The sequence below is a fragment of the Callorhinus ursinus genome, unplaced genomic scaffold (genome assembly GCF_003265705.2).
Source record: "Callorhinus ursinus isolate GAN/ISIS: 27379988/994484 unplaced genomic scaffold, GSC_fseal_2.0 scaffold18, whole genome shotgun sequence".
Lineage (NCBI taxonomy): Eukaryota > Metazoa > Chordata > Mammalia > Carnivora > Otariidae > Callorhinus > Callorhinus ursinus.
The window spans coordinates 26,457,345-26,472,625 of NW_027397080.1; the positions used below are offsets into that span (position 1 = coordinate 26,457,345).

The window sequence follows — 15,281 nt, forward strand, 5'->3', positions numbered from 1 at the left end:
AACCTAAAATATTTGCTATCGGGTGCTTTGCAGAAGAAGTTGGCCAATCCTACACCAGCTCCAACATCCAAGCCACAGAGCAGGTACTGAAGTGAACTCCAGACCAAATCAAGAAGTGTTTCCATTTATGCACGCAACTAACAACTATAATATCTACTGGCAGTGGGGGAATCTTAAATGTTTAATGCTAACACAAATCTACAACCCAAAAACACCCAAACATTTTTTTAATAATTTTTTATTGTTACGTTTATCACCATACATTACATCATTAGTTTTTGATGTAGTGTTCCATGATTCATTGTTTGTGCATAACACCCAGTGCTCCACACAGAATGTGCCCTCTTTAATACCCATCACCAGGCTAACCCATCCCCCCACCCCCCTCCCCTCTAGAACCCTCAGTTTGTTTTTCAGAGTCCATCGTCTCTCATGGTTTGTCTCCCCCTCCAACTTACTCCCCTTCATTCTTCCCCTCCTGCTAATTTTTTCTTCTTTTTTTTTCTTAACATATATTGCATTATTTGTTTCAGAAGTACAGATCCGTGATTCATCAGTCTTGTACAATTCACAGTGCTCACCGTAGCACATACCCTCCCCAGTGTCTATCACCCAGCCACCCCATCCCTCCCACCCCGCCCCCACTCCAGCAAGCCTCAGTTTGTTTCCTGAGATTAAGAATTCCTCATATCAGTGAGGTCATATGATACATGTCTTTCTCTGATTGACTTATTTCACTCAGCATAACACCCTCCAGTTCCATCCACGCGGTTGCAAATGGCAAGATCTCGTTCCTTTTGATGGTTGCATAAGATTCCATTGTGTATACAGATCACATCTTCTTTATCCATTCATCTGTCAATGGACATCTTGGCTCTGTCCACAGTTTGGCTATTCTGGACATTGCTGCTATAAACATTGGGGTGCACGTACCCCTTCGGATCCCTACATTTGTATCTTTGGGGTAAATACCCAGTAGTGCAATTGCTGGATCGTATGGTAGCTCTATTTTCAACTGTTTGAGGAAACTCCATACTGTTTTCCAGAGTGGCTGCACCAGCTTGCATTCCCACCAACAGTGTAGGAGGGTTCTCCTTTCTCCGCATCCCTGCCAACATCTGTCCTTTCCTGACTTGTTAATTTTAGCCATTCTGACGGGTGTGAGGTGGTATCTCATTGAGGTTTTGATTTGGATTTCCCTGATGCCGAGCGATGTTGAGCACTTTTTCATGTGTCTGTTGGCCATTTGGATGTCTTCTTTGGAAAAATGTCTGTTCATGTCTTCTGCCCATTTCTTGATTGGATTCTTTGTTCTTTGGGTGTTGAGTTTGAGAAGTTCTTTATAGATTTTGGATACTAGCTCTTTATCTGATATGTCATTTGCAAATATTTTCTCCCATTCTGTCGGTTGTCTTTTGGTTTTGTGGACTGTTTCTTTTGCTGTGCAAAAGCTTTTTATCTTGATGAAATCCCAATAGTTCATTTTTGCCCTGGCTTCCCTTGCCTTTGGCGATGTTTCTAGGAAGAAGCTGCTGTGGCTGAGGTCGAAGAGGTTGCTGCCTGTGTTCTCCTGTAGGATTTGGATGGACTCCTGTCTCACGTTTAGGTCTTTCAACCATTTGGAGTCCATTTTTGTGTGTGGTGTAAGGAAATGGTCCAGTTTCATTCTTCTGCATGTGGCTGTCCAATTTTCCCAACATCATTTGTTGAAGAGACTGTCTTTTTGCCATTGGACATTCTTTCCTGCTTTGTCAAAGATGAGTTGACCATAGTGTTGAGGGTCCATTTCTGGGCTCTCGATTCTGTTCCATTGATCTATGTGTCTGTTTTTGTGCCAGTACCATACTGTCTTGATGATGACAGCTTTGTAATAGAGCTGGAAGTCCGGAATTGTGATGCCGCCAGCTTTGCTTTCCTTTTTCAATATTCCTCCGGCTATTCGGGGTCTCTTCTGGTTCCATACAAATTTTAGGATTATTTGTTCCCTTTCTTTGAAAAAGGTGGATGGCATTTTGATGGGGATTGCGCTGAATGTGTAGATTGCTGTAGGTAGCACTGACATCTTCACAATGTTTGTTCTTCCAATCCATGAGCATGGAACGTTTTTCCATTTCTTTGTGTCTTCTTCAATGTCTTTCATGAGTATTTTATAGTTTTCTGAGTACAGATCCTTTGCCTCTTTGGTTAGATTTATTCCTAGGTATCTTATGGTTTTGGGTGCAATTGTAAATGGGATCGACTCCTTGATTTGTCTCTCTTCTGTCCTGTTGTTGGTGTATAGGAATGCCACTGATTTCTTTGCACTGATTTTATACCCTGCTACTTGACTGAATTCCTGTATGAGTTCTAGCAGTTTTGGGGTGGAGTCTTTTGGGTTTTCCACATACAGTATCATATCATCTGCAAAGAGTGAGAGTTTGACTTCCTCTTTGCCGATTTGGATGCCTTTGATTTCTTTTTGGTGTCTGATTGCTGTGGCTAGGACTTCTAATACTATGTTGAATAGCAGTGGTGAGAGTGGACATCCGTGATGCGTTCCCGACCTTAGGGGAAAAGCTCTCAGCTTTTCCCCATTGAGAATGATATTCGCTGTAGGGTTTTCATAGATGGCTTTTATGATATTGAGGTATGTACTCTCTATCCCCATACTCTGAAGAGTTTTGATCAAGAAAGGATGCTGTACTTTGTCAAATGCTTTTTCTGCATCTATTGAGAGGATCATATGATTCTTGTTCTTTCTTTTGTTAATGTATTGTATCACGTTGATTGATTTGCGGATGTTGAACCAGCCTTGCAGCCCAGGGATAAATCCCACTTGGTCGTGGTGAATAATCCTTTTAATGTACTGTTGGATCCTGTTGGCTAGGATTTTGGTGAGAATTTTTGCATCCATGTTCATCAAGGATATTGGTCTGTAATTCTCCCTTTTGATGGGGTCTTTGTCTGGTTTGGGGATCCAGGTAATGCTGGCCTCATAAAATGAGTTTGGAAGTTTTCCTTCCATTTCTATTTTTTGGAACAGTTTCAGGAGAATAGGTATTAATTCTTCTTTAAATGTCTGACAGACTTCCCCTGGGAAGCCATCTGGCCCTGGGCTTTCGTTTGTTGGGAGATTTTTGATGACTGCTTCAATTTCCTTAGTGGTTATAGGTCTGTTCAGGTTTTCTATTTCTTCCTGGTTCAATTTTGGTAGTTGATACATCTCTAGGAATGCACCCATTTCTTCCAGGTTATCTAATTTGCTGGCATAGAGTTGCTCATAATATGTTCTTATAATTGTTTGTGTTTCTTTGGTGTTGGTTGTGATCTCTCCTCTTTCATTCATGATTTTGTTGATTTGGGTCATTTCTCTTTTCTTTTTGATAAGTCTGGCCAGGGGTTTATCAATCTTGTTAATTCTTTCAAAGAACCAGAAGCACCCAAACATTTTGATCCTTAAAAATACTTTCTGCTTTTATAGAGTCCATTATAAATATGTCTTCAAATGAAGTTCAAATGTATATTATTGCTATGTTGCTGTCAGAGGTTTGGGAAGCCCGTAGAGAATGTTCCTCGTCACACTGAAATTAAAACCAAGGTCAGACCCCAAGCATTGGATTAGCTGCTTGGGGGTCAGGTGACCATAGCTGACTGTCTGCTGCACTACAGAGACCTCCAGGTTGATACCCCCTTCCATTCCTCTAAGATGCAAAAGACCCTGTTCTGATTTTCCCTGAGTTTTCTGCCACACTCTTGACCCTTGGTCTGTGGATGATTTGGGTCTAGGCAAGAACCTGGAGCAGCAGGAGGTCCATGTACTATTCAGGCAGTTACAGCCACAGCAGAAGGGAGAACATGCATCTACATAACCGGTACATTAGGTGGAGAATTTAAACCAACACGTTTTGGTTGCACATCAACCCAAAGACCCTGATGAAAGAGACCCCAAAGGTTTAAGGGAGTTTCTCTGAAGGGACAATGAAGACAGAAATTAGGCACATTTATTGAAATGGCTAAATCCCGCCCCTAACACTTGGAGAATCCACACATCCATACATACCCATACACTAAAACCATAGGTCTCTACCCAGATGTACTTCCCATATTCAAAAATCCCAAGTGTCAGTGGAGGTGGGTGGTGGGTGCAAAAAATTTTCCTCCAAAGGAGAGTTCATTCAAAGAGAGGAAGGTCCCTGATACATCCCTGCCCTGGTTTCTAGATCCCTAATTGCTTGACAGGGAGGCTGGAAGAGAAGCTCTAAGCTTAGGCATTGAGAAGACAAAGTCATTTGTAAAACTGTATTCTCCCTTCACCATGGGTGGACATGGGGGCTCAGAGCAGGACGACATAGGCTTAGGGTGACGGTGTCACCATCCAGGCCTTTCAGCACAGGGTGGCCCATGCCCAAGAGGGAGTGGCTAAGGCCAGGTCAGATCTCACCCAATCATAAGCTATAGGCAGCCCTCTTCCGCCACCATGCAGCCAGGCCTGACCTTGTGATGGGAGAAAGAGGGGAGAATTTAATTCAATGACCAGCTCAACAATCTTGAATAAATCAGCTTAAATCACTGTGCCTCAGTGTCCTTATTTGAGAAACAGATTGTTGTGTCTACCTCAATTCAATCATACGGGCCAGCTGGTAGAATCCATAGAGATGATGCCTGTGAATATATTTTTATACTGAGAAGACCTGGGTAGTGATATAATTCAGTGCTTCCCTGGTGCCTTCCTTGGTGCAAAGTAAAAAAAGTGGATAAATGCAGTGGAATCTTGGAAAGTGGGACTAAGCATTGGCGTTGTGGCCTGAGGGTACTAGACCAAGCTTTTGCTTTAGAGGCAAGGTGATATACTGAAAGTGTTGGAAGGTGGGTTCTGAGTTAGCCCATGGTGGAACCAACCCATGTGTTGACCAGCCAAATTTTTTAACAAGGTTCTACTATATTGGCCATTGATAATGACCTGCTCTGTAGAACAGCCAACCATGGAATCATGATCCTTCTCTACAGGACGTCCATTAAGACTTAAACGTGCCTCCTTGCCTCAGCAGGGCTGCCTGGCACCACACTGAATTGCACACAGAGCAACTGGAACACATCTGCTAGCTAATGCACCAACAAGTCACAAAATGGCAGCCAGGCATTGCCTTTCTGTTGACTGTCAAAACTAAAGATGTTTCAAATATTCCCACTTTTTCTCACTTCATGTAGTAAATCTTGTAGGAATAGGAAAAACAATCCACTTGATGAACACATTAATTAAGATAATCAATATACATATAATCACAGGTCTGTTCTCCCCAGCCATCACTTATCACGCTCTAGAGTACCACGACTGCACTCTCCAGGGTCAGTATCAAATTTCCAAATTTCATACCTAACTATCATCAAGAAACGGTGAGCACAGAATTTCAAATGGCAAGCCTGGGGGTGGAGGTAGTGGGGAGGGGTGCGGGAGACGTAAATCCCATGGTGTTCCAAGTTGTACTTACTGAATTAAAGCAAATACACCATGTTCAATGGTTTTAAACAAATAAATAAACCAAAAAAGTCCAAGTTAATCAAAGAAAATGAGCTAATTCATTTGTGGTGGCTGACAAGAAGCCCCAGCCTTGACTATAGGAGAATAATACGAAGAGTGAGCTTCTTATAAAAGACAAAGGGCTATACCTGCACTGAAATTCATACGTTTTCTTGTTCTCTTTGGAGAAAAAAGGAAGCTACTATTCAAGACCCAAGCCCTGCATCATCCACATCTTCCTTCTCTGTAAGGAATGCCTTTGTGGGAGCAGGTCCCAGCCAGCAGCTTATTCCCCTCAGTGCCCAATCGCAATCTATCCAAAAAAGTCATACTTTTTAATAATCTCTCATGGTCAGTTTAACCTTTAGTAGCAAAATTAATGTATTTTCGCAGCATGGCTTTATCACACATCACCGCCGTCATGCACATCTGTGAAGGCTTCTATATTTGTCACTTTATCTATTTTGCCATTACATCTGTGTAGACCTTTTATTAGAAAAAGTAATTATGTGTCCATGTCAGTCACACCTTCTAGACCATGAGCTCCAAGATAACTTAGTCTGTATCTTATTAAATCTGCGGTCCCCGAACCTACGTGCCCAATCTGTCACACTGATGGACACAGAGAGAAGAGAGGAAGAAGAAAGGAAGGAGAGAAGAAAGAAGGGGGGGGCGGTTAAGAGTGTAAGCAAAGCGGGAAAACCGTCCTACTGGCATGTCTCTATGCTCCTGGCTGCGGCATCTCGATATTCTTGCCACAGTGAAGCAGGCAGGCTTGAGGGTCAGCTGAGCCTGGGTTCCAATGCCCTGTTCTTCTGTTCAGCAGATGACCACTTTCCAGAGCTTGGAAAAGCAACCTAGTCTTTCTAAGCCTCAACTGCTTCATCCACAGAATGGAGGTGATCACATTCCCTAATGCACTGAAATACGGAAGTAAGATAGGAAAGCGTCCATCAAGCACATGCGCAGTGTCTGGGAAAAAGCCAAAAAGGGCTCAACACACCCTCGGTGTTGCTATCACTATGACTCTCAGACGATCTCAAAAGGACCTCCAACTCCCCAGTTCTGATCCTGGAGCATCCCTTTTTCTAAGAATGAGTCAAACCTCTGCTCAGTGGGGTCCATCCCCTTTCCCAGAAAGGAAAGAAGTTCAAGCCTTCTCTGGGATGCTGTCGAGCCAAAGGCCAGCGGCTGGGTAAAAAGAAGGGGGATTCTCACGTTTGAACGTGGCTCAGCAGCTAGTCTACCCTCTTACCTCTGGCCAGACACCAGTCCTTTCTGGCGACAGCTTCTCTGACAGTGACAAAGCATATTTCGTACAGTGAAGCTCTGAAGGTTCACGATGAATGACTTAGTGTCTGACACGCAGATCCTAATTAAAATTGCCACAGTACCAGCTTTAGAACAAAAATGATTTCTGGGACAGGAGTGGGAGAAACTATGCAGAGCTGTACCGCATGCTGGTTGAGCCAGCGGGCAGGCCCTGGAGTTCACATTCACTTGTGTCTGGATCCTGGCTCTGCCACTTGCTAGAGTTCCATGACCCTGGGCAAGTCACATAACCCTTCTGTGCCTCAACTGTCTCATCTCATAAATGGCAAGTAAACGTGAAATGAAAGTCCTCGATTATTAAATCAGTGCTCCTCTTGATACCACATGTAATATGATAAGCAGACCAAATTTCACACACTGGAATTAGCAGTCAGTCATGGATTCCCTCATTCATTCAACAACTATTTGTTGAGCTCCTGCTATGTGCCAGGCAATGTTTTAGGTGCTATAAGTGGAGCTGAAAATAGACTACACTCTGCTCTCACGAAGCTATCCTTCTAGACTCACAACTAGAGTGCCTGGCATAAAAAGCAGTTCTCGGCCAGGGGCCATTTTGGTCCCCCATGGACATGTGACAACTTCTGTAGATATCTGTGGTCGCCACAGCTGGGGTGTGGAGGGTTCTACTGGCATCTAGTGGGCAGAGGACAAGGACGCTGCTAAACATCCTACAGTGCACACAACAGCTTCCCTCCCCAACAAAGAATCCTCTTGCCCTAAATGCCAATGCTGCTGAGGCTGAGAAACTCTAGTATAAAAGAATCTGTAAAATATTAATAGGTCCTTTGCTGGGCATGGTCTTGGGCAACTGGAGGCTCCCAAGACCACACGGAGGGAAGCTGGGAAAGGGAAGGACACAGGTGGTTGGAGAAGAAGGAGACCATAAGACTCCAGCTTCGCCGGGGCTCACGCTCCGAAAGAGAGAAAAAACACATAAAGTCCAGAAGCAGGAGGCTCCGAGCCCAGGATCAGATGGTTCTTTTCACTGGTGGACCAGTGACCCCTGGGTTGTGGATCTTGCAAGCAGGATCCAGTTCCCTCTTTGTCAGCTAACTTCACACCCAAGTGAGGGGTATCACTACTCCCCTCACACTCAGTCAAGGACTCAGAAACCACCAGCGGCCTAGGGAAGTAATACTCAAGAACAGAGACAAGCCTACAGCTCCCTCAACCTTCTCAACATATCAAATCAAAGGATGTTTCTGACTTAGGAGACAACACAGGTTTAAGCAGCAGAGGGACCTGGTGGGTCTGAATTCTTGGCTCCATCACCACCAACTGAGTGACCTTTGGCATCAAAGGAGAATGAGTGACAGCATGGCCTCTGGAGCCAGAGCTTGGTCAACTAACAGCAGAATGCCCTTTTGGGAGTGACATAGCATTGCTCTACCTTAGTCTTCTTAGATGTGATATGGGTACAAGAATGGTACCTGCCTCATAAGTCATTATGAGGAAAGAATGCATCAATTCAGTGCATGCATATAGGAAAGTACTTAGAACAGTATACCTGGCTCCGAGTGGAGACTACGTCAAAGCTTGCTGTCCTCAGTGCCATCAGAGCCATTACTATATGTGACTTAAACTCTCCCAGTCCCAGCTTCCTCTTTTGAAAAATGGGCCTAAGAGTTGCCAACTCATTGGGTACAGGACTCAATTATGCATGTTAAGCACTTGGGACAATACCTGATATTTATTTATTGAAAAGTTTGACAAAAGCACTGAAACTGGTTCTCATTTAGTCCTATATTAAGCTGTCCACCAGGTGAAAATGACATGGTGTCAGGATGGTTCCAGAACGCCTAGTGTTTTGTGATATACTCAGGAGGTGAGTTCCGAGAACCATTATGCAGCACCAAAGGTGAGGGTAAAATATTAGCTCTGGACCCACCTTCCTTGAGAGGGTACTTTGCTCTTAATGATTCACATTACTTCAAACCATCTGCGGGGCAGAGACAGTACTGGTAATAGAAGGCCTGGACACCCCACGGAGGTAATCCAGTGCTTGCTCTGATGGAAGAGGGTGGGAGCGGGGGCTGGGCGAGGCGACTCCTTCTCCCACTCTCCTCCATCCCACTGCACATCACAGGAGAGCACAGAGGCCCTGGGGGTGCTCTGCCTGCAGAATGGCCTGTTAACCAGCCCCATCTGAGCTCTCATGCTAGGGTCTCAATTCATCAGAGGGAGAAGGGGATGGGAGCTTTTCAGAAATCTGACCCATAGGTCTGCCAAGGCCAAGTTAACAAAGACACCAAAACAAAGGGAGAACCAATGATTTCCCACCACACAGAAGCCACCTGCCCAAATAGTTGTTCTTGCCAAACTCATTAAAACTCCGTTCAGCTTCTTTCATGTTTCTAGCAGCTTAGGACTCTGAGGGTGAAGCAGGAATGCTCACAGAGCACAACCTGGACTCCACCACTTAGGTCTGAGGTTGCATCAAACAAGCAAGAATGTTCTGGTCTCATCCAACCACATGGGGATCCCTTTGCCTGGCCTTCCTCCAGCTTCTTCACAGTAGAGATGGGGCTGGTGACACGGGCCAGCAAGATTCTTCCCTGCTCTGAGATGTCAGATACAATCTGCCACAATGGCTGGTTACTCTGTTGGCTTCAGGGAAGCTGTCTTTTCCTAAGCGAGCCCACCTAAACCTGCTCTGCCTGCATCTCAGATGATGGAGACATGGTGATGAGTGCTGTTGGTGGCACCCCCTGTCATCCCAGGTGTTACTGACCCTGATATCCAGCCCAAACGGTACAGACTAATTTTCATGTACAAGATCACTGGCCTCAGTGGGTAGAGTGAGTTGTGTTCTTGCCTGACGGAGGGCAGGGAGTAAGAAGCCAAGTGCTAAAGCTCACACAAACCAGTCCAGGAAAAGGTCTGAAAAGAACTGGGGAACCGATGTTGATTTCACTTATCTATATAACTCAGGAATAAATAAAGACAAAATAGGCAACAAATATGGCCAGGACCCTAAGCCTGACCTTCTGGGCCCCATATGATTTGCACAGTGAGCAGGCAACATTCCAACCAGCACACCCCACCTGCCAGGCCCATCTGCCACAAGCTCAGTGGCAGCCGGCAAGTCACAAATTATGACCTACAGGATTCCTCAAAAGTGCCAGCAGTCTTGGGGAGTTGGGGGGTAAAGGAACGGAGAGAACATGGCTTGCCTTGCCCTGGGAGGATATGGAACAGTGTTCCTACTATAAAAATCAGATTGGCTTAGACTTCTGGTTAATATCAAAGGAGTACTGAAAAGCCTCCATAAATCATGAAATATTGGAAGCATGAAATTAATCAGAGCCAGAAACTTGACTTCAGGGGTCCTCCGAAGGCATTTTCCAAAGACAATGGGAAGACAGTAAATAATAGCCAATCAATAACTAATTTCAACCATGCTGTACTGATCTGTAAGTAATCTCTTTGCAACCACGCACGGTGATTTTCAGGAAGAACTTTGAAGTCCCATCTCATGACAGCCTACCAGATTAGGAAAAGACACAAGTCTCTTTCAGCCCATTGATACAGCTGGAAAACCAAGACAGACGTGACTCAAGGTCCATAAACTGGGGGCAAGCTAACAGAAGGGGACCTCTGAGATTCCACCCCATTTTTTTCCGTCTTCTCTGCCATTTGAAAATTCTTTCTCCAAAAAAAAAGATAAAAGTCGACTTGGGAAAACAAGAGCATAGGTAGAATGAATTGGGAAGGGGATGCCAAAAGACAGAACTTATTTTGCAAAGCCACAGTGTCTAGTGTTTCTGCAGACTGCTCACACATTCAATTCAGTCCAGAGGTAATTCATACTCCACCGCAGAATTTCCACTGTTGTAGTGATGCTAGATACGAACAGTCAGACCTGAAGTAACAGCCTATGTTAGCGCATAGGGAGAAAAAAATAAAGCTTGCATCTATTTATGGAAGTTGACCAAGGTGTAGGAGAATGACCCTTTTCTCCATCCCAGTCCTAACAAATGCAGTAGGCTCTGAGTCCTCAGCACCCAAAAAAGATGCTATCCGCACTCCCACTTGCATAGGCATATAAATACAATTACTTCATTAAAAAAAAAAAACCAACAAACTAATAGCAGCAGGCATACATCCTACGAGACACAAGTATTTTATGGTATATAGAGTTAACACCTATTTGAAATGGGTACAATGGAGCTTAATTGTTTTATTCTATGCATAGCAAAGTAACCAATTGAATCTAATATTAGTCATTCATCAGATAAAACATTTTCAGAGAAACAAACTGCTATATTTTCCCCTCAAACAACAGCAAGCATTTTAAACACATTTTCCAGAGATGTTACGCCGAGGAAAACAGCTTAGAAATGTTACTTTAAACAAATCCGTTCTCTGGCTACCAACAACAAGACAAATTGGAACAAATGCTTGGCTCTGTTCTTTCCGAGGCTCCTTCTGTCCACCTGTCAAAGGCAGTTTTGACCCGCCCCCCCCCAAACCCAAGACGCAGCTCCGGAGCTGTGAAATGTGCCGCCCTGCCTGGATACCCTCTGCACTGGATGCCAGCATCCTCATTAGGGATTATCCAACTCACTCGAAGCAGGGAGAGAGGAGATGGGCTGGCTGCCAAGTGTTCTTTCAACACAGATTCCGAAAGAAGATCCTGCAAAGTGTCGAAAGCCCAGATTTTCAGCAGTTCACTTTCTAGACTCTGTTACATAGCAACCAAGCCAGCTCACACAGGGTACCAACCAAGTTAATATTTCGTTTAAATGACACACTGTATTAACTCTCTAGGAAAACCCCAAGTTTTCTTCATCGACTTACCTAGTGTCAGGTACCATCGCTGGAACAAAACTCCCATGGTGAATTGATGAGCTTGTGTAATTCAGTAAAAAAAATTTTAACCCAAAATTTGAAAACAGATCTAACAATTTCTTGGCAGGGAGAGCAAGAGGTGACTCTTCCCCGTAACCACTTGTGCTAATGTTATTAAAAGTGCATTAGCACTCATTTAATATGTGCATAATGCCCTTTAGTAAAATATGATTTCTAGAGATACATTTTGAAAGATACTCATTTCATTCAAAACTTTGATTTGAAAAAGGACAACTCAATAGCACCAAATGCTATTTAATGGCCCATTAAATCTCCCCAACACAGACAAAATTAAAACAGAAGACAAATTCGGAAGAACAGTCAGGAACCCCCAGGAGCCAAGCTTGAGGTATATTATGAAGAAGCATGAGGAAACCAATCGACCACGCTTTAGAATTAACTTGAGAGAACCCCACGCTTTCCTTTAGGAATACAAAAGCACCAGCCGAAGAAACCACCAGAACACGTCTATAGCGGGTTTCTGTTCCAGCAGAATGCTGCCATGGGTCATGAGAGCAAACCAAAACAAGAAAATAAAACCAAAAAAACTCACAGGGGCTAACTAATGTAAAAAGTACTGGATTGGGGTACTCCTGTAGAGCTAAAGTAAATGATACCCTACCGGATTATACGGGGGAGCTTGTTCTCTTTTCAACCATAACTTTCGTTTAAATTCACATCAATTTAGAAGACTATGTGGCCAACAATTAAGTTGAGTTAAAACCTTTAACATTTTATTCTCCGATTATAAAATCACTAAATTCCCCCTGGTAAAGGTGTCGAAAAATATCAAGGATACACAAGGGAAAAATCAAGACCATCCTTCATCCAGCCCCCCACAGACGGCTTATTGACACGGGCAGGCATACTCCTAGGAGCATGAGGGTGCATGCTGGTTTTGGGTGTTTTGAAGGATATCAAGAGATCCAAAAGTCATTTCCACAGCCTAGGGCATTTTTGTAGGAAAAGAGAAGGAATCCGCCCACTGTTGCTCCATTACAACAGCTTAACCATCAGCTAAGCATCTCAATTTCCAAGTTGGGTGCATGGATCACCACCGTACTGACCTCCTTAGCATGCTCAGTCTGCAACTGGACCCAGGACTCAAATGAAAGCCACTTAACTTTTCCTTGGCTGAGAAAAAGGGGCAGACGGTGGGAAATAAACCAGCATTGTTCAGTCCTCCTTACCATGGCTTTTGATTCTTAGCAGAATGCCAGTTCTTAGCTATTTCTCTAATGTTGGAAGAGTCTCTGCCTATAAAGAAGAAAGCATTACCAGGCAGTCTAGCTTCTTTTTTTTTTTCTCCCTCCAGATGCCAGCGGAGAGCATCTTTCCACACACAGTGGCAGCGCAAGGGATAAATGACAGAGTAAGCAGATACCCACCTTGAAAACTGCAGCAAATAACAGCTTTACAACACCTTCCCACCATTACGTCATGGCTACTTCAGTCCCAAATTCCCGCCCTAATTCCCAGGACTTCTGACTGACTCCCCGAAGTACCAAGTTAACATGACTTGGAATTCGGCATAAAACTAAGTACAGGCTTAACATCTCGCACCAGGAAAAGCCCACCTTCCCCAGGAAGGTAAGGAGCAAACAGAAACTGATGGGGAGAAGGCATTAATATGAACACAGACACTCTCTCGAAACACTTAGGAGAAGCTCTTGAAACAACAACAAAAGCAGAAAATTCCTCCGAGCCACTGAGCTATGGGTACCTCATACTTCATCAAGTGACATATTTATACAAGTGGCCCTCCTAGACTGGATCATTTTTCTCTGTCAGATTCTGGATTTCAGCAGTTTAGTTTATTAATCAAACGATACTAATAATCAGTGATACCATTTCTTAAAGAGCAATTAGGCAAAAAACAAAACAAAACAAAACAAAACCTGAAAAGCCAGTCTACCCTTTTACTTTTCAATTCACAGAAACCAAACAGGACATTTTTGGATGCTTCCTCCACCTTTAACCCTCCCGGGCATTTCAGGGCTTCATCACTGTCAATGTCAACAAGGTCCAGCTGTCTTTTTTTCCGCTCCTCCTCTAAAGTGGGAAGAGTCCCTTCCAGCAGCAGCTCCCTGCAACCCACCATCTAAACCTTCATTTCGCCAGGAGCCCATCACTCAGCCTTTGAGGTCTAAGATTTCCCCCTGGAAAGTGCTCTCGGTGTTTGTATTTGCTGGAAATTTAAACTCCCTGCTGAGCAGAGCATCTACTGTTGCATCGATACATTCCGCTATCCGCGCGATCTCAGATGGGGAGAAAATAAAGTCCAGATGCAATTGAGACAAGGGATTTGGCATCCGTGGAGAAAAGTGCAAGCCAGTCCAATCCTCTACCCCAAGGCAGCAGAGCCCGGAGCTCGCTCTCGGGGAGAGTCTCGCGGAAGGGAGACTCCGGAACTGGGGGGGAGCTGCAGCATTCACCCCTACCCGGAGTGGGGGCAAAGGCCCGGGCACGAAAAGTTTGCCCACGGAGCTGGGGGCTGTGTGCCACCTAAAGGGCACTTTCTGCTGCGGGAGGGGCGCCGCCGGCTGCGCCTCGCTCCCGCTGGCGGGGGCCGGTGTGACCGCGTGAACCCGTGCACACTGCGCCGGGGTTTTCCTTAATGACAGCAGCCTGCAACTCCCGGCAGGGGAGCAGAGGTGGACACCGCCGGGAGGACAGGGTTACCAGCCAGAAGGCGAGGCGAGCTCGCCCCGGGCGTGGGGGGCACCGAGGCCCCGGCCACCTCCGGCCCGGGTCCTGCTCGCTCGCCCCCCCCCCCCTCCGCCCTGGGCGCCGGGCGATCCCTACCTTGCGCGCCGTGCTGGTGGTTCTCCATGTTCGCCGCCGCCGGGTCCGCCGCCACCGAGGCGCTGGCCGCTGCTCCCGGGCCCGGGCCCGGGCCGCCGCCGCCGCTCAGTTCCGCCAGTCTCCGGTTGGTGGCCGTGAGTTCGGCTCGCAGGTTGGTCACCTCCTGGCTGGCCGACTGGACCGCCCCATCGATGCGGAGCGCGAGCTGCTTATTGTCTTCCATCATGCTCAGGATTTTGGCCTGGGGGCGAGAGAGGTGACAAAGAGCTGCATGATGCGCGGGGGGGGGGGGGGGGGGGGGGCGGGGCCCCCCCCCCCCCCCCCCCTCGCCCCCCCCGCCCGGCTCCCCCGCGCCCCGACCCCCAGGCACCGGCAGCGCCGGCTCCTCCGGCGCAGGAATGACAGCGGCGCCTCCAGCCGGAGCCGCGGCGGTAGCGAGGCGGCGGGGGGAGGAGGAGGAGAAAGGGGAGGAGAAGGAGGAGGCGGAGCAGCGATCGCCGAGACCCCGGCGCCGAGCGCGGCTCGGGGAAGGACACCGCGCGCCGCCCGGCACTCTTTCACTGGAGTCTACCATTCGCCGCGCGCTCGGGAGGGGGCCCGGGCTGGGGCCCCGGGCGCACCCTCGGCCTCCCGCGCCTCCCACTTCGGGGACACACCCCCCCGGGGGGCGAGGGCGGCGGGCGGCGGCCGCGAGTGGGCCGAGGTGGCGCCCCTGGCGAGGGGTAGGGGGCGCCTGCTCCAAGGCCGGCCCTCGTTCCCCTCCCGGGAGCGGTGGGGCAGCCCCCGCGCTGGCTAG

At 46.6% G+C, this 15,281-nt stretch overlaps 1 protein-coding gene across 2 annotated transcripts in view; it reads right to left on the reverse strand.

Annotated features, from left to right (window-relative positions):
* The window catches only part of KAZN (kazrin, periplakin interacting protein), a 1,113,689-nt gene that overhangs the window by 428,850 nt on the left and 669,558 nt on the right, over nucleotides 1-15,281 (reverse strand). For both annotated transcript variants that reach the window (XM_073903322.1, XM_073903321.1), the window contains one exon: nucleotides 14,486-14,726. In XM_073903322.1, coding sequence (XP_073759423.1) covers nucleotides 14,486-14,726 — 241 coding nt within the window. The remainder of the gene's footprint in view (nucleotides 1-14,485; nucleotides 14,727-15,281) is intronic.